Raw genomic sequence first — 17,206 nt, forward strand, 5'->3', positions numbered from 1 at the left:
AAAACCACCCCTCACTGGAGGAGGAGGGCTGCGACACCACCTATCTCCCACATACAATGCTGTCCTTTCATCCCTACCCAGGATATTTCACACCTTACAACCCAGTCCTCGCAGATGGTGTCGCAGATGGCGTCTGCGTAGCCCCCCCCCTTCGCAGACGCTCTGCGCGCACCTCCCAAAAATTTTGACCACCACAGAAGCCTCGCAGACAGCATCGCAGACAAGAGGACTCTGATTGGTCCACTCTACATCCGCTGTACACGGACTTCCGCTTCCCTACTTTCCCGGTTTGGTTTGTTTTCACTACCGCCATTTTTAAAAACATGAGCGAAGATGGGGCAGCACGAAGAGCAGTTGATCGAGGAAGTGAGGAAGTACGTACATCTATACGACTCCAGTTCTAGTCATTATAAGTAACCGGAGGATAAACACTCCACTAACCACACCCACCAACTACTCCTAGCGATTTCGCGACTTCGTGCCACCTTGCGTTGTGGCGGTGAATAACATCGCGCACGCCTATTACTCCCCGCTCAACAATAAATTACAACTGTCTGCGAAAAGCCATCTGCGAAAGCCTTGTCGCAAGAGCATGCAGAGGCCCTTAGCCTCCAAGAACTACAGTCCTTCACAAATGGCCTCATGTAACTCCAGCAGCTCTAACGACCCCAAACGACTGTTGTTACAACAGAATGGAGCACTAACAAAATTGACTCCAAAGACTTTATCACACCCTGGAGCACTAAAGAAACAATGACGTCAGTGGCCTTGATAACGACTCCACAAAGGTTAAATACCTGGATACTCACACCAGCTGGTCAGACGAGCCCAGTCTAGTCAGATAAACTGATGAAGTGAATCGATGAAGCCTCTTGGATGAAAGGTGAAATGTCTTCAAAGACTTTAAACCAAGTCCAGCTGCATTTGATTCAATTTCCTTGAGATAGTTCTGCAGATATATTTTTTTTACGCCAACTCCTTATCTGAAGAGTCATCGTGCTCAAAAATGTAAGCCAACAGAACTTAATTCACTTCAAAATCAATTGAAAAAAAAATGACATGAATGATGAAATGCAAAAAGAAATCCAGGAGTGACTGTGGAAGGAAATTTGTGACCAGGTTATGGGAAAGAACTGATCAATGAAGAAAGCCAAGACTTTATGTCCTGGAGAGCATGCAAAGAGAAGTGCGCAGTGAAGAATGGACCATGAGGAGATACTGTGCATATTTCCTGGGTGTTGTGGTTTCAAGTCCAAATAAGCCTTGGATGAGTGAGAAAGACCCCACCATGAAAAGGTGATAAGCATGGGATGATGTTGAAAGGGATCCAACTGTTAAAAAGTGATGAAGAAAGTAAAGTCATGCGCACATGTTTGTGAATAATATGACCAGATGAGACTTGTCAAGTGTGGGTTTGTAAAGAGGAAATATCGAGGCGATATTTGTCTTCAAGCTAAATACTGTGCATGATAAGAGTTGAGCATATTAATATATCTTTAAGGGCAATCTGAAGAACTCAAAATGAATGGTAAGAGTTAGTCATGGGTGGTATGACATGTTAAAATAATCCCCGTAATCCAACCTCTTGTGACTACTGTGAGCCTTGATGATGTCCTTGTTGTGCCAGCTTCACTCACAGCCTCACACGAGTATACGCCTTCATGTTTTTTCTTGATAACTTTGTCTATTACTAGTGTATAGGTGTCCCTGTCTTTTGAACACTTGAACTCTTTGCCAGACTTAATTTGTTTTCCATTAAAAAGCCAATTCACCTTTGAAACATGTCGTATAGTTACAGAAAAGGTTGCTTTCGAATGTTCTTCAAGTGTAATGTCCTCTAAAGTGCTTTGAAAAACTGAGGAGTCATCCCTAACTGTTTCTTCTTTTAATTCGATTCTCTCTTCCATTAGATATTTCCGCATTCCTTCACTCTCAACGAGAACATCAGCAGGTTGTTCAACTGGTACTTGCTCAAAAGACACACTAGTTGTGATATCTCGTGCACCTACTATCACTGATCTGATTTCTTGTTTTTCAATATGAACAGATTGCTTTGATTCCATTTTTGATTCTGTGGACATCCGCATCATTTTACTCCTGGAGTCTTCCATAACGGTTTCTTTCTGAAAACTAACAGACTGGAAAGTGGCTGTGGCTTCAGTTTTCAGAGCAGCTGATTGAGATTTAGGTGGCAAAAAAGCTTCCGCATTTTCACTTAATCGCACAGCTTCTACCACTGGTGAGAACCTTTCTTTGGAGGTAGCCCTGCTAACTTGTACTCTCTGAGGCCTGTCCATTTGCATTGTTCCTGGCTGTTCAGAGGTAAGAACTTGATGCTCACGAAATACAATGGAATAAAATGCAGCCTGAATTTCACTCTTGAGATCAGCAGTTTGAGGATACTCTCCCTCAAAAGAAATCGTGATCTCAATGGGAGCACCTGCAGTTGTAATAAGATATGTGAATAGAATATACTTGGGCTCCTTCTTCACTTTCACTTCCTGCACTTCAACAACTTCTAAACGCTCAACCACATCAGCGAGGATTAATGGCTGATCTCGAGCTACAGCAGATGCAAGCATGTTTTTCAACTGGTGCTTTATATCTAAGCTGTGTGCTTTTGGTGCTGAGATAACAAAAGTAAGTTCCTTTGGAAGAACCTGGCTTTCTCTGGACTCTGACACTAGTAGAGCACCCATCTGCTGCTGACTAACCACTGCAGTTTTAGTTTCCGATTTTGTAATATCCTGAGATACTTCACTTTTTATAACATGCTTCTCTTCCATTAATATTGACTGTCTGATGGACTGTCCCTCTTGAATTTGAACAGCAACGTCTTGTTCTGCAGCCTCAAGAGAAATAGTACTTTCAGTAGAGATTGCCTTCTCCTCAACGTGAACAAATTCTGGTGATACTTTAGGCTCCATCTTAGTCAAGCATTTGTATTGCTCAACTGCACCTAATTTCTCAACATGCCCTTCCTCCAGATCATGTCTGTCTGATACAGTCATGGCATGTAAAACATTCCAATGATCCTCTTTTTGCACTAATGCACGCTGTTGCTTAATGTCACTGGCAAATGGTTTTTCCTTTGGTAGTTGCACTGGTTCTGTAAACAGCTGCAAAATGTTTTGAGGTTTTGGTTCTTTCCTGATTTCAGGTTGAAATCCTGCCACAGAAGCATCAAGAGCTCTGGAATAGTCTGCTGTCAGTTCCCTTTTCTCCTCTGTAGTAACTGCATGTTTGCGGGCCTTTTCCTGTCTCAGAACTGCCATCTGCTGGTCTGGCTTCTCTACTGAGAGTATCCCCTCTTTTGATAGCATGCTGTCTGAATAAATTGCCTGTAGATGCAAGGGGGCAGGAACCTCTTTATGAGGGACGATGGAAATTGTTGTTTTTTGAGCAGATAACGGAGTTGACTCTTCACATGTAACGGTCCCCTGCTCATCTGTTGACACTGTATGCATAAGAGTAGGAGATTTTCTAACGTCTGCTTGCTCAGGACTTGGCCTCTCACTACTGAATCTACCCTCAGAGGGAAGAGCTGCCTGATCTGTAAATATCTGCAAATTAAGTATCTGTTCCTCTTCGTTCTGTGACTGAACTGAAATAGCACGGTCCAGACCTGGAATAATACTTGTTTTATCAGCCTTAAGTTGATTTGTTTCCTCAGTAACAAGAGCTGATCTTAATACCCGATCCTTCGCTAGAGATGCAACCTCTTCATTTGACCGGTGCATAGATAATTTCTCCTCTTTCGAAAGCATTTGCTTTGTCTCACTTACTGAAAGAATGACTGGTTTGGAGGATTCTGTCGTTACTGATGACTGAATGGCTGAACCCAAAACAGAGATATCTGTCGCATGTCCTTCAGTAAGTTGTTGCTTTTCTGTGGAAACTGCTGAATACAATATTTTAATACCCTCTTTAACTTGGTAGCCCTTTTCTGCTTCTGTCTGTGGTATAATCTGTGATTGTTCTTTAACAATTGGAAGGGTTGTTTCTACCTGGTGACTTAATATTTGGTGTTTGGGCTCAGGAGTTGCTTTTAGCTGCTTTTCTTCTTCCCTAGCTAGTGGCTCGGTTTTAACTATTGTTAGAGGAGTCAGACTCTCTGTTACAGCAGACATACACTTTGAAGGCTGCTCCATTGTGATTTCAAGCTCTGTAACTTCAGGACTTTTAATCCGGTCAAAATGCTGCTCTGTGAAACCTTGGCTTTCTTGAACAGCAGAGGTCATTGCAGCCATGTGGAGCTGTTTCAGAGGTGTTGCCACAGCTGATTGTGGCTGGGTAGGAGTTATAGTTTCCTTTTCCTGCATCTTGTAAGACTGCAGAACTGCAGCTTTGTGAGTTACTTGCTCCTTGTGCATGGTTGCAGTTGAAACATCTACCTCACAGAAAGCACCTACTTGCTCACTGGCAATAGTGTGCTTATCTTCAGTGCCAATGGTATAAATCATCTGGCGTCCTTCCTGCACTTGGGTTCTGGCTTGAATAGGAAGACTTACACTGTACAGTCGAGATTCGGTTGCTTCTTCAGTTGTGGACACTTTGTAAGCCTTTTGTTCCCGAACTAGCTGCTGTTGATGAGATACTGAGAAACTTTTGCGAAACACAACCAATTCAGCACTGCAAGTTGCCTCCCCAAAGCAATTGGAAGCCCTGCATGTGTAGAGACCACTATCCTTCTGCTGCGCATCAATCATTATAAGAAAACCAGTGCCATCAGGGTCTGTGACTATACAACAATTTGGGCTAGGTTTAATTTGACTACTACCCTTAAACCACTGAATCTCTGGATGAGGAGTCCCGGTAACTTTGTAATGAAATTTCGCCTCACATCCCTCAGCACACTGCACTACCTGGATTTGTGTAGTAAAACGAGGTGGCTCTCCAGGAATTTTAAACATTTGCTCAACCCACTTCTCTGCTAGAGATAAATCACTAACTTCTACTTTCAGTGTTGTTGTGCAGGTAGTCTGGCCAAATCTGTTACTGGCAGTGCAAGAATACTCACCCTCAAGTTCTTTTTTAACCTTACTGATAATTAGACTGTATTCGTTTCTTTCCTCCACAAACTTGTACACAGATGAAGAAGTAATAGATTTTCCATTACGAAACCACTGAACTTTAGGTTTTGGAAAACCAGATACAGTGACAGTAAACCTGGCTGAACTGCCAACTGTGACGACAGATGGCGTTAACTTGGTTACAAAATCAGGTGCTTTCTTTTTCTTTTCTAAAGAACTGGAGTAATGTTTTTGTTCTGGCTTGAGTTCAAGTGTTTTAGCTGTTTCAGGTAATTGTAGAGAAGTGCTGAAAGTTTCTTCTTCTTCTTTTTCTTCTTCTTCCTCTGTCTTCCAAGTCAAACTAGAATACTCTGTATAAAAATAATGGAGGCAAAGATTCACCAAAATATCCACACATTAAATTTCAAGTATTTCATTTCAAAGAGTGGAAGCAAATCGCCATTAAATGGTTAAAAGAAATATCACACTTTTTTTGTTTTGTCATAATTTTATTTTCAACTAACCCAATGTACACACACACCTACCATACACAGAAACACAGAGCTGTATAATCAGCAGAAGAATAACTTTATAGTTCATTAATTTACACTTCAAATCACTTTCTTCCTGAATTAATTCCAAAATACATTTGCACCCAAATGTATTTTGATATACCACTGACACTACACCTGCCAACTATATATATTTTTTTTGTTATTTACAATTGCTTGAAAGTGTCCGTAACATTTATAAAAGGTCAACCTATACAACACAAATAAATATACATTAAAATATATTTTTGCACGATAAATCTGACACTTTTAACCCTAAATTAGCCTTACACTTTTTTCCTAGTATATAGAGTAATAAATATTAAATAGGTTTATATATTATTCACATTTTTACCCTTACGTTCATAACATTTAACCGTTCTGCGATATCAACCTGCAAATGCATTCATAATAAAATAAAGAAAAAAGAACAAGAGTAAAAGAATGCAATCATGCAATTCAGTAGAACCAACAATTAGGACATTTACTCATCAAATAACAGTATGAAAAATATCCTGAATCTTGTTTCCTTTTATCGAATATTGAGCTGTACACATACAAAATATCTGATCTGCTTTCTTGAAATTTGGATTCAATATAAGAACACATTCAGAATCTACCTCACTGAGACATGTCCATGCACAATATTACACTGTATTTGCACTATTCTGAATGAATTTGAAAGTAAATATTTGCATTTAGAGCTAAAATAAACAAAAGATGTTTCATTAAGAAACAATGTCTGCAGCTACAGAATAATCTTAAATGCACACTGCCTGGACAAAAAAATAAGTCGCCGTTTGGATTTAAATAAGCAAATAGTTAAAAGCCTTTGATTGGATAATTGCCGCAGTGATTAATATGTTTCAACTGGCAACAATTCTTTTAACCCTAACTGATGCAGTGAGTAGCTTCTCATTTCTTAAACAAATGTCAGATGATGTATGCCATGGTCATGGAAAAGATGTTGCTGTGTTTCAGAAAGTCAAATTATTGGCCTGGATCAAGTAAAGAAAATAACAAAGGAGATTGCTGAAGTTACTGGAATTGGGTTAAGAACTGTCCTTGACGAAGGACTCTTGATTGAATGCTTGACTGAGCGTGATCAGAGATAACTTAAACGCTTCGTAAAGCTGAATTGTAAAAAAAAAATCGACAGGAGAACTAACAATTATGTATAATGGTGAAAGTAAGAGCATTTTCACACTCACAATGCAGCAAGAACTCACAGGATTGGGACTAAACAGCTGTGCAGCCATAAGAAGACCATTTATTAGTGAGACTAATCAAAAGAAAAGGATTCAAATTGTGAGGGAGCATAAAGATTGGACTCTGGATCAACGGAAAAAGGTCATGTGGTCTGATGAGTCCAGATTGATCCTATTCCTGAGTGATGGGCGTGTCAGGGTAAGAAGGGAAGCACATGAAGCGATGCCCCATCATGCACAGTGTCCATTGTACAAACCTCTGGAGGCAGTGTGATGATCTGGGGTTGATTCAGTTGGTCAGGTCAAGACTCAGCAATGTTACAGGGCAATAAAATGAAGTCAGCTGATGACCTGAATGTACTGAATGACCAGATTATCACATCAATGGATTTTTCCTTCACTGATGGCATGGGCATATTCTTGAATGACAATGCCAGGATTCACCAAGCTCAAATAGTGAAAGAGTGGCTCAGGGAGCATGAGGAATCATTTACACACATGAAGTAACCACCACAGAGTCCTGACCTTAACCCCAATGAAAGCCTTTGGGATGTGCTGGAGAAGACTTTGCAGACTGGTTCAACTCTCCCGTCATCAATACAAGATCTTGGTGAAAAACGAATGCTGCTCTGGATGGCAATCATTGTTGTAACATTGCATAAGGTTGTGGAAACAATGCCATGGTGAATGTATGCCGTAATGAAAAGGCGGTCCAATGGCGGTCCAATGAAATATACAGTGGTGCTTGAAAGTTTGTGAACCCTTTAGAATTGTCTACATTTCTGCATAAATATGACCTAAAATATCATCAGATTTTCACACAACTCCTAAAAGTAGATAAAGAGAACCCAGTTAAACAAATGAGACAAAAATATTATACTTGGTCATTTATTTATTGAGGAAAATGATCCAATATTACATATCTGTGAGTGGCAAAAGTATGTGAACCTCTAGGATTAGCAGTTAATTTGAAGGGGAAATTAGAGTCAGGTGTTTTCAATCAATGGGATGACAATCAGGTGTGAGTGGGCACCGTGTTTTATTTAAAGAACAGGGATCTATCAAAGTCTGATCTTCACAACACATGTTTGTGGAAGTGTATCATGGCATGAACAGAGGAGATTTCTGAGGACCTCAGAAAAAGCGTTGTTGATCATCAGGCTGGAAAAGGTTACAAAACCATCTCTAAAGAGTTTGGACTCCACCAATCCACAGTCAGACAGATTGTGTACAAATGGAGGAAATTCAAGATGATTGTTACCCTCCCCAGGAGTGGTCGGCCAACAAAGATCACTCCAAGAGCAAGGCGTGTAATAGTCAGCGAGGTCACAACGGACCCCAGGGTAACTTCTAAGCAACTGAAGGCCTCTCTCACATTGGCTAATGTTAATGTTCATGAATCCACCATCAGGAGAACACTAAACAACAATGGTGTGCATGGCAGGGTTGCAAGGAGAAAGCCACTGCTCTCCAAAAAGAACATTGCTGCTCGTCTGCAGTTTGCTAAAGATCACGTGGACAAGCCAGAAGGCTATTGAAAAAATGTTTTGTGGACGGATAAGAACAAAATAGAACTTTTTGGTTTAAATGAGAAGCGTTATGTTTGGAGAAAGGAAAACACTGCATTCCAGCATAAGAACCTTATCCCATCTGTGAAACACGGTGGTGGTAGTATAATGGTTTGGGCCTGTTTTGCTGCATCTGGGCCAGGACGGCTTGCCATCATTGATGGAACAATGAATTGTGAATTATACCAGCGAATTCTAAAGGAAAATGTCAGGACATCTGTCCATGAACTGAATCTCAAGAGAAGGTGGATCATGCAGCAAGACAATGACCCTAAGCACACAAGTCATTCTACCAAAGAATGGTTAAAGAAGAATAAAGTTAATGTTTTGGAATGGCCAAGTCAAAGTCCTGACCTTAATCCAATGGAAATGTTGTGGAAGGACCTGAAGCGAGCAGTTCATGTGAGGAAACCCACCAACATCCCAGAGTTGAAGCTGTTCTGTATGGAGGAACGGGCTAAAATTCCTCCAAGCCGGTGTGCAGGACTGATCAACAGTTACCACAAACATTTAGTTGCAGTTGTTGCTGCACAAGGGGGTCACACCAGATACTGAAAGCAAAGGTTCACATACTTTTGCCACTCACAGATATGTAATATTGGATCATTTTCCTCAATAAACAAATGACCAAGTATAATATTTTTGTCTCCTTTCTTTAACTGGGTTCTCTTTATCTACTTTTAGGACTTGTGTGAAAATCTGATGATGTTTTAGGTCATATTTATGCAAAAATATAGAAAATTCTAAAGGGTTCACAAACTTTTAAGCACGACTGCAAGTCTGTGTTACTTTTTTTTTTTTTTGGCCAGGCAGTGTATATTGTGAAAAGTAAGCTATCTGGATTCTCAATACTGTGCATTTACTTCAAACATAGTGACAGCTGCTTCCATAAAAAAAAAATATATAAAGAAGCAAATAACTTAAATTACCTTGAGCAAGGCCATTGTTTCAGTGCTGCCTGCTTTATTACGGATCATGCATTTGAATTCACCTGCATCACTTTGAACTGCATTTGTTATCAGTAAACTGAAATGCCCTGATGCTTTCTCCTGAATAATATATCTCGGGTTTGTCACTGGAGCACCGTCCTTGAACCACTCGGCTACAGGGTTTGGTTTTCCACTCACTAAACACTGAAGCATTACAGGTGTTCCTACTGCTGCAGTGATGTTTTGCAGTGGTATTATACATTTTGGCGGTGTTTCTATAACTTGGAATTGAAAACTACACATGTTGGTTGATTTGCCTTTGAATTCAATTTTGTCTTCTTTTGAGGGTTCAGCAAAGACATCAAAATTGATGCTAACATATTTCTCTCCCTGCTCACTGACTTCATTATCCGTCATAGCTACCAGTCTTACAGCTTTCTGAGACTCATCAGCTTCCTGTGGAAACTCAAACTCAAGCTCGATCTCTGATGGTTGTTCACCATCAAAAGATGAATTTCCAACAACCAAGTCAAATTTCTGAGGCTGAACTATGGCACTGCCTAGAGACACAGCAGTGAGTTCTCTTCCCCTAGCCTTTCCTGAACAGGCTTGTGGGTTCAAGACCAAAAGCGATGCCTTACAAAGTGTCTCGCCCACAACATTAATGGCTCGACATGTGTAAATGCCACTGTCCTGAGTGTTGACTTTTAGGATCTTGAGGAAGTGATTGTCCCCATCAGAGCTATGAATGTACTTTTTCTTGTCATAAGGGATCTTAATGTTTCCTTTGAACCATGACACTATAGGAGAAGGGATTCCCATCAAAGAGCATTCAAACATTACACTTGTATTTTCAGGTGTCTCTATGTCACATATTGGATTGATAAAACGTGGTGGCATCTCTGTGACTTCAAATGCTATTTTGTAGTCATCATTTTCTTGAGCTACAAAATCCACAGCATCTTCGTCATATGTACTTGGCAGAACATCAAGAGATATTATCATACTTTTGTTGTCGGATGTGTATTCTGGTATAGTGACAATTTTGACCTTTCTCTCAAACTCTTTCACCTCATTTTCATCCAATTCAACCTCTAATAAAATCTCTTGTGGGGAGGGAGACCTTGATTGATCCTCATCTTCTTCGACATCAAATTCAATTACATGTTGATGGGTAACAGCAGGGGGTGCTAGCATCATCTTTGTTTCTTGAGCTCTCACAACAACCAGAGCAACACTTTTTGCTTCACCAACATAATTAACTGCCTCACAGATATATTCGCCTTGATCAGGTTTTATAACATTATGAATTTCCAATGATATGTTATCGCCATCTCTTTCAATTACAGTTCTGTCATCTGGGACAAGCCTAGTTTTGTTTCGAAACCATTTTACCTCTGGAGATGGTAGTCCAAATACTTCTGCACAGAATTGTAATGTGTCACCTTCAAAGACTCTTTTTTTGGTAAGAGGTTTAAGAAATGCTGGAGGGATTCCTTGCACCTTCTCTTGAAGGCTCCCTAAGCCTAACAAATCACGGCCCTCTGGAAGAATCATGTTCTCATCAATAGTAAATACTGGGGGAGTTGTTTCAATGCCCTCATCATCTGGGGACCTAAGAAACTTAGCTGGAGAGTATCGTCCATCACTGGAGCTACTTGGTGGTCTTTTATGTTGTACTGGAGAAAATGGATACTCGGGGGGTGTCATGGCACCACTAGGAGTCTCAGTGGAGGTGTGGAAAGATTCAGGTGATTTTGGAAATTGAGAAATTTCGGTGGATGAAGCAGGTGTGTAGAAGCGCTCAATTTCTGCTATCTCCTCACTGAATGTGCTGCCCACTTCAATGGACATCTCCGACTCTGGTGACAAGGGTCTTCCCCAGTCAGATGGTGGGTTATAAAAGTCATAAACAGCACTAAAGGTTACCTCTTCCTCTTCAAGTCTAATACCAGCAGCACTAGGATTGAAAACTTTTTGTTGTTGCTGCTGTAGACTTTCTGTTGCCACGTCTTCAACAGATCCTTTCTTGGCACCCTCAGATTTCTGTTTCACCCTAACTGATTTCACTATATCCGGTACATTTCTCAGAGTGCCAGCACCTTCCTGTGTGTCACTCTGGCTTGGTTCAATGTTTGACAGTTTATCATAATTTTCACTCTGACTAATTGTGCCAGTGTTTGTTTGTACAGGCATCTCAGCTTCATCTGGCTTGTTTAACATGGGGATTTCTTGAGTAGAAAAAACACTGCTATCTATCTCAAGATGACTACCACCTGGTCTAACAAAGGCCCCAACTGTTCTTTGTTTAATCACATTCTCTACTTGAATATTTTTTCTTTCACCACTACCCGGAGTATCTGCGATATTACTCATTTTCTCCGGTAATATTGCCTGGGGTCTGATTAAAGTAGGAGAGTGTTGGACCTCAGTGACATGTGCAAGGGAGACAAAATGATGCAAATCACTAGAGGTTGGCTTGCCCTCCATAGATGTTTCTTCAATGGATGGTCCTATATTTTTCATAATAAATGTTTCTGTTACATCTGGGGTATTTCCTAATGGGGATTCCTCACATGTAGCTAATGAAGAAAGCATCTTTCCAGGCATATTTGAGAATATCAGTCCTCCGTGCTCTGGGATCTGAGGTGCAAATTCTGGAATGTCCTCCACAGGGTAATAGGACTCTACACATGATTCTACTGTTATATCATCTGGCTTGACGATGAGAGATTTTGGTGTCTCAAATGCTTGTTTTAGTTTTGTTACACTTACTTCTGCCCCTGATGACTGCAAACCACAACCGGTTATAGCAGGTCCACCTGAATGGGCAACTTGTTTAACATTTGCTGCACCTTTCTGCAGTACAGAAGGCGCATCAGCAACAGGAGACTGTGTCTTTTCTTCGGTTGTCACAGATTTATAAACCTCATAAGCACCTTCCCCACTTTTAGCAGGCGATTCTTTGGATGCTATGGAAGTGCCTACTGATGTTTTTGGCCTAACTGCAGGAGTAATGTTCCTTGAAAATCCAACAGATCTTGTTTGCTCTGTCATTTCCAAATGAGAAAAAGATCCAATATTGCCCAATGTTGTGGACTCAAACAACACATCAGCTACACTTTGAACTTGGCCAAATTTGTTAGAGGCAATACATCGATATGTCCCTGCATCAAGATATGTAAAATTATGAATGTAAAGCCTATAAATCTTGTCGTGCTCATCAAACTTGTATTTATCTGTGCTGGGATCAAGAGAAAGGTCGTCATACAACCATGTGACATCAGGTGCTGGTTCACCAGATATTACACATTCAAGCATGGCATCCTGGCCCTCAGAACAGCTAATGTCCTCTAGCTGTTTATAAATCCGAGGTGCCTCACCAACATCATCAAAAGAAAATGTGAATTTGTGCTTCATCATTTGAGAAGTGCCCTCATCTGGTGGAGCCTCACTGGTCTTGGCAATGGGCTCAAAAATCTCCTCACTTGTGTCTAGAACTGGTGTTGGGGCAGTTATCCTGATTTCTACTGGAGAAGAGTGTGTATATGATTCCAAAGAGCAAGGAACATGGATGACTGGGTGAGGTACTTGCAAAGAGTATTTTTTGTCTAAACCAAGGTCCATAAATGACTCAAGTTCTTCATCTATTATTTGTTCTTCAGCCAAAACTATTTCTTCTGTTATGTTAACTTTTTGCTTAGTTTCAGGCCAGTCCTTGTGTTCATCATCAGTTACTTCTAGCATGCAAGAGGTACTGGCTTTTCCATGTTTGTTTGAAATATTACACGTAAACATGCCTTGATGGTCTTTTGTTGGATAGTAAATTGTCAACGTTGATGATTTTTCCCGTATTCGCACATCAAAGTCTGGATTTCTTATTATAGCCTGTCCATCTTTAAGCCAACAAACCACTGGCTTTGGGTCTCCATGAAACTGGCATTGTAGATCAGTCATTTCTCCTCTTCTTACTTTTATATTTGGCAGCAAAATTGTGAGAAAGACTGGTGCACGAGATTTGACTGTTTCATCTAGAACAGTTGCAGGTTCTTGCTTTGAAAGCAACTTTTGGTGCTCTGTCATGCTGCAGACCCCCATATCTTTCACAGGACCTGGATAACCTATTATTTTCTCAGCAGGATTCTTCTGGCTCTCAATCCACTTCTCACTGTTATCCTGGGGCAAATCTTTACGATAACCATGAGTGCTGGATTTGTCCACTTCAACCAAAGCTTTTGATGTTATTCCAGAATGAGCAGGATCTGCTACATGCACACCAGTGGATTCAAAGCCATCATCGGTTTTTTGAGTCAAAGGTTGCAGATGCTCAGTGATAGTCCAGTTAGATTCTAACTCAACATTTTCCTCCTGCTCTTGCTCAGTGAGAATGTCTTGCTGCCATTTTTTAATGCGTGTAGCTAGAGCCTCCTCTTCACTGACAAGATAGTCACTTTCAGTTCGTAACTTTTCACTATCTTCTTGAGAAAGACTCTGAAGTTGCATTTGCATTTTAGATGTGTCCAGCCCATAGTCTTCAGTGGAATCATCAGTACAGAACATTTCCTTTGTTGTTCTTCTCAGTAATGACTGACTGGATGGCTCAACAACTTTGTTTGCAGCAGTATCCTCAGCATTCCCCGCAAAAGGCTCCCAATCAGGCTCCAAGGGAACTACATTCTCTTGTTCACTCAAAACATCATGTTGCCATTTCATTATCCTTTGAGTCAAAGCCTCCTCCTCACTAACATAGCACTCACTCTTACTTTTTAACTCATTAATCCTTTCACGTGATAAATGTGACTCTCTTCGTGGCCCATGTTCATGCATGTGCTTTTCTTTTGCTGATCTTGAAAGTTTTATAGACGAATAATCTCTCTGAGGAACCACTGCAGGTGATTTTTTGTATCTTTCACCTTCAGACCTGTGAAAATTAGATACCTTTTCTGTATCTGCATGACTCTGATTCCATTTCCTTGCCGGCTGAACTATGGTCACCTCTCCAGTCACTACAAGGTCACTCTTATTTTTTAATGTCATTTGGTCTTGCATCAAAAACGGCTCACTGTACGTATCGTGCTCACTTGAAGGCTTTTCTTTGGCTGAAGGCCCTAAAAATGGCAAAACTCTCTCAGTTAAAGTTGAAGGTTCTGTCCTCTGAAATTCATATTCAGCTTTATGATCATGAGGTTCTTTGTCTTTTGACCAGTGTCGTGTAACATTCTCTGCCTCATCATACTTCCATTTCATTACTTCTTGGGTTAAAGTCTCTCCTTCACCCACTAAGAGCACACTTCCACTTTTTATCTCAGACACTTTTGCTTGGGAGGAGTGCCTTTCACTTTGTGTTCCTTGCTTGGGGCTGAGCTCTTCTTTGACTGACGTTCTTACAACATTTGTGAATGAAGAATCTGAAACCAGCTCATTTGGTCTGTGATGCTCATCTGGGGGTTGTTCTTTGGACAAAGATCTTGAAACGTTTGTGAATGGCACATCTCTTTGTGATACAGCTTGTTTTTGATTGACTTTCTCTTCAGGTTTACACAAATTAGTGTTTTCTTTAGACCACTCAGATGGAACAACCTCTGCATAGTCCTGTTGCCATGCCACCGGTTGGGCCAAGATCGCATCCACCTTACTTATTAGGACCTCACTTTCACTACACTCACCTGCTTTCTTTTGTGCTTCGTATTCAATTAAATCCTCATCTTTGGGAGAAGCCATTGTGTATGAAAAGACTTTCTGGGTTACTGTCAGTGGTTCATTAAGTATATTATCTTCAAGTTTATGAACACTAGAGCCTTTTGCACCAGACCTTTCAGACACACCTGTAACTGTTTCATCTGACTGTACACCCTCTTGCCATTTTCGAATGCGCTTAGCCAAGAACTGCTCTTCAGTCTCTAAACACTCACTTTCTAAGGTTTTCTCGAGGACATTCTCTATAGACATTGCTCTTGGCTGTAACTGCTGTACAGGAACAAGTTTACTGTCATTTTGTGGAACATTTCCACTAAGAAATGCTTCTTTTACTGACATCAGGGGTGTGCTACTGGGTGACTCTTTAAATGTGGACTCCTCATGTAAAGTTTTTATCTCTTTAGGAATGTTTTGAGAAGTTTCACCTGCCTCAAGCCATTGCAGCACAAACGGTTCCTTTGCCTTAGCTTCCTCTTCCCATTGTCCAAGAATACTGTCTGTACCACCTGAAATATTATATTCCACTTCCTTTGTTGTCTCTTCTTTTAAAATAGCTGTCTCATCAATTTTTATTTCAGATATGTCAGTCATGTTAGTTTCCTTAGTTCTGATGTCCTCCAGAGGGAGCTCACCTTTCATCATTTGTATTGCCCTGGACCTGGACTGGGGTTCAAACGAGTGTTTTACCCTTGATTGTGGGGGCTCTACTGACTGTGTCGCAAGTCCAGTAACTCTCTCCAACCTACTTTGAAAATCTGCTGAACGTCTAATCAATGCACCGTCAACCTGGTCACTTTGACGAGCATGCTGGAAGTCTGTTAATGCGGATGGCTTTACCCTGTGCTTTTCAGCAAAATCTGTGTAACTAGTCTCACTCGTGACTGATTCCAAATCAAACTCAGTTGAGGACAATGTTGATACCGAAAGCCTCTTTTTCTTCTTCACAGCTTTTTGTAAAAGATTAAGCTTTGCTCTAACCTCTCCATGAAGACTATCTGTGTCACTAAATCTATCGCTGTACCGATCACTGCATCTATCACTGAATTTGTCACTAAATCTGTCACTGTACCTGTCACGACCAGTAAATTTGTCACAGTAAATATCACTGTACCGATCACTAAATCGCTCAGGTCTTTCAAACATGGGGGGTGGAGAACGAGCACGTTCTGAAGCAGTTTCAAGCTTGCTGTGTTTTTCAGGAGCTCTCGACGGAGATGAAGTCCTAAAATACATTGTGCGGAATAAAGAACTCGGATGTCTGCGATGGCCCCTTGATTGTTCTTTAGCTGTTTTATCAAATGGTGATCCAACACATCTTAGATCTACTCGAAACTTTCTTTCTTTTGTTTGATCAACAAGAGAATCTAAGCTTGAACAGGACCTGTCTGAACGTCTTGAAAGACTGAAACTATTGGCCTCCTGCTCCTCCCTTAAAGACACAAGCAGAGATGCTGTAGACTCTGTAGACCCCTCGGTGTTAAATGCCATTATCTTGTAGCTCCCTGAATCTTTATCTTTAATGTTATTGATGGTTAAAACTGTTAAATGCACATGCATTTTACTCACTGTTTGTATTTTACGACGGTGCTCCTTTTGGATTTGCTTGTTATTATGAAACCATAATATTGTAGGAGGTGGTCTAGCAACTAGTTTGCATCTAAAAGTAGTTACCCCTCCCTCCAAAGCAGATCGATACTTTAGCTTTTTAACAATAGAAGGCTTAATATTTTCAGTCCCATGCTCTGTTACTAAACCAACATCTAAAACTTCTCCAGGATCTGATACAGCACCGTGTGGCTGTCTTCCTTTTTCGGAGCATTCAGTTCCTTCATTATAAAACATTTCTGTAAGAGAAGGGAGACACATTTCAGCAAAAAATGCCCAGCTTGCTAAAATGACTGAAATGTATTTTAAATGTAATATAATATTAATAGAAATATTAAACACATGCATCAAGAACACAAAGCCATAAAAAAAAACAAATTCACTCACCATATTTGTTCGAATAAACGCAAGACTCGATTCTTTATTAAAGATTCTGACTCGAAAATGGCCTGGCGTTTTGTTCCTTCTTCTGTGTCCTTCTTCAAGGCATAAATTTCTTTTCAAAGCATTAAAATATCCAAATATAACTGATTTTCTGAAATAAGCTTATTTCATTATTAAATGGACCTGTGTATATCCGAAAATATTCCTTACCTGACTTGCAGAAAGACGAATAAACGCCCTTTCTAATCCTTA

At 40.5% G+C, this 17,206-nt stretch overlaps 1 protein-coding gene across 1 annotated transcript in view; it reads right to left on the reverse strand.

Moving 5' to 3' along the window:
• Positions 1 to 17,206, reverse strand: part of ttn.2 (titin, tandem duplicate 2) — a 268,706-nt gene that overhangs the window by 202,597 nt on the left and 48,903 nt on the right. The window contains exons 43-45 of the mRNA XM_060928918.1: positions 9,269 to 16,809; positions 5,558 to 5,576; positions 1,583 to 5,383 (exon numbers count right to left, since the gene is read on the reverse strand). Coding sequence (XP_060784901.1) covers positions 1,583 to 5,383; positions 5,558 to 5,576; positions 9,269 to 16,809 — 11,361 coding nt within the window. The remainder of the gene's footprint in view (positions 1 to 1,582; positions 5,384 to 5,557; positions 5,577 to 9,268; positions 16,810 to 17,206) is intronic.

The sequence above is a fragment of the Neoarius graeffei genome, chromosome 9 (assembly GCF_027579695.1).
Source record: "Neoarius graeffei isolate fNeoGra1 chromosome 9, fNeoGra1.pri, whole genome shotgun sequence".
NCBI lineage: Eukaryota > Metazoa > Chordata > Actinopteri > Siluriformes > Ariidae > Neoarius > Neoarius graeffei.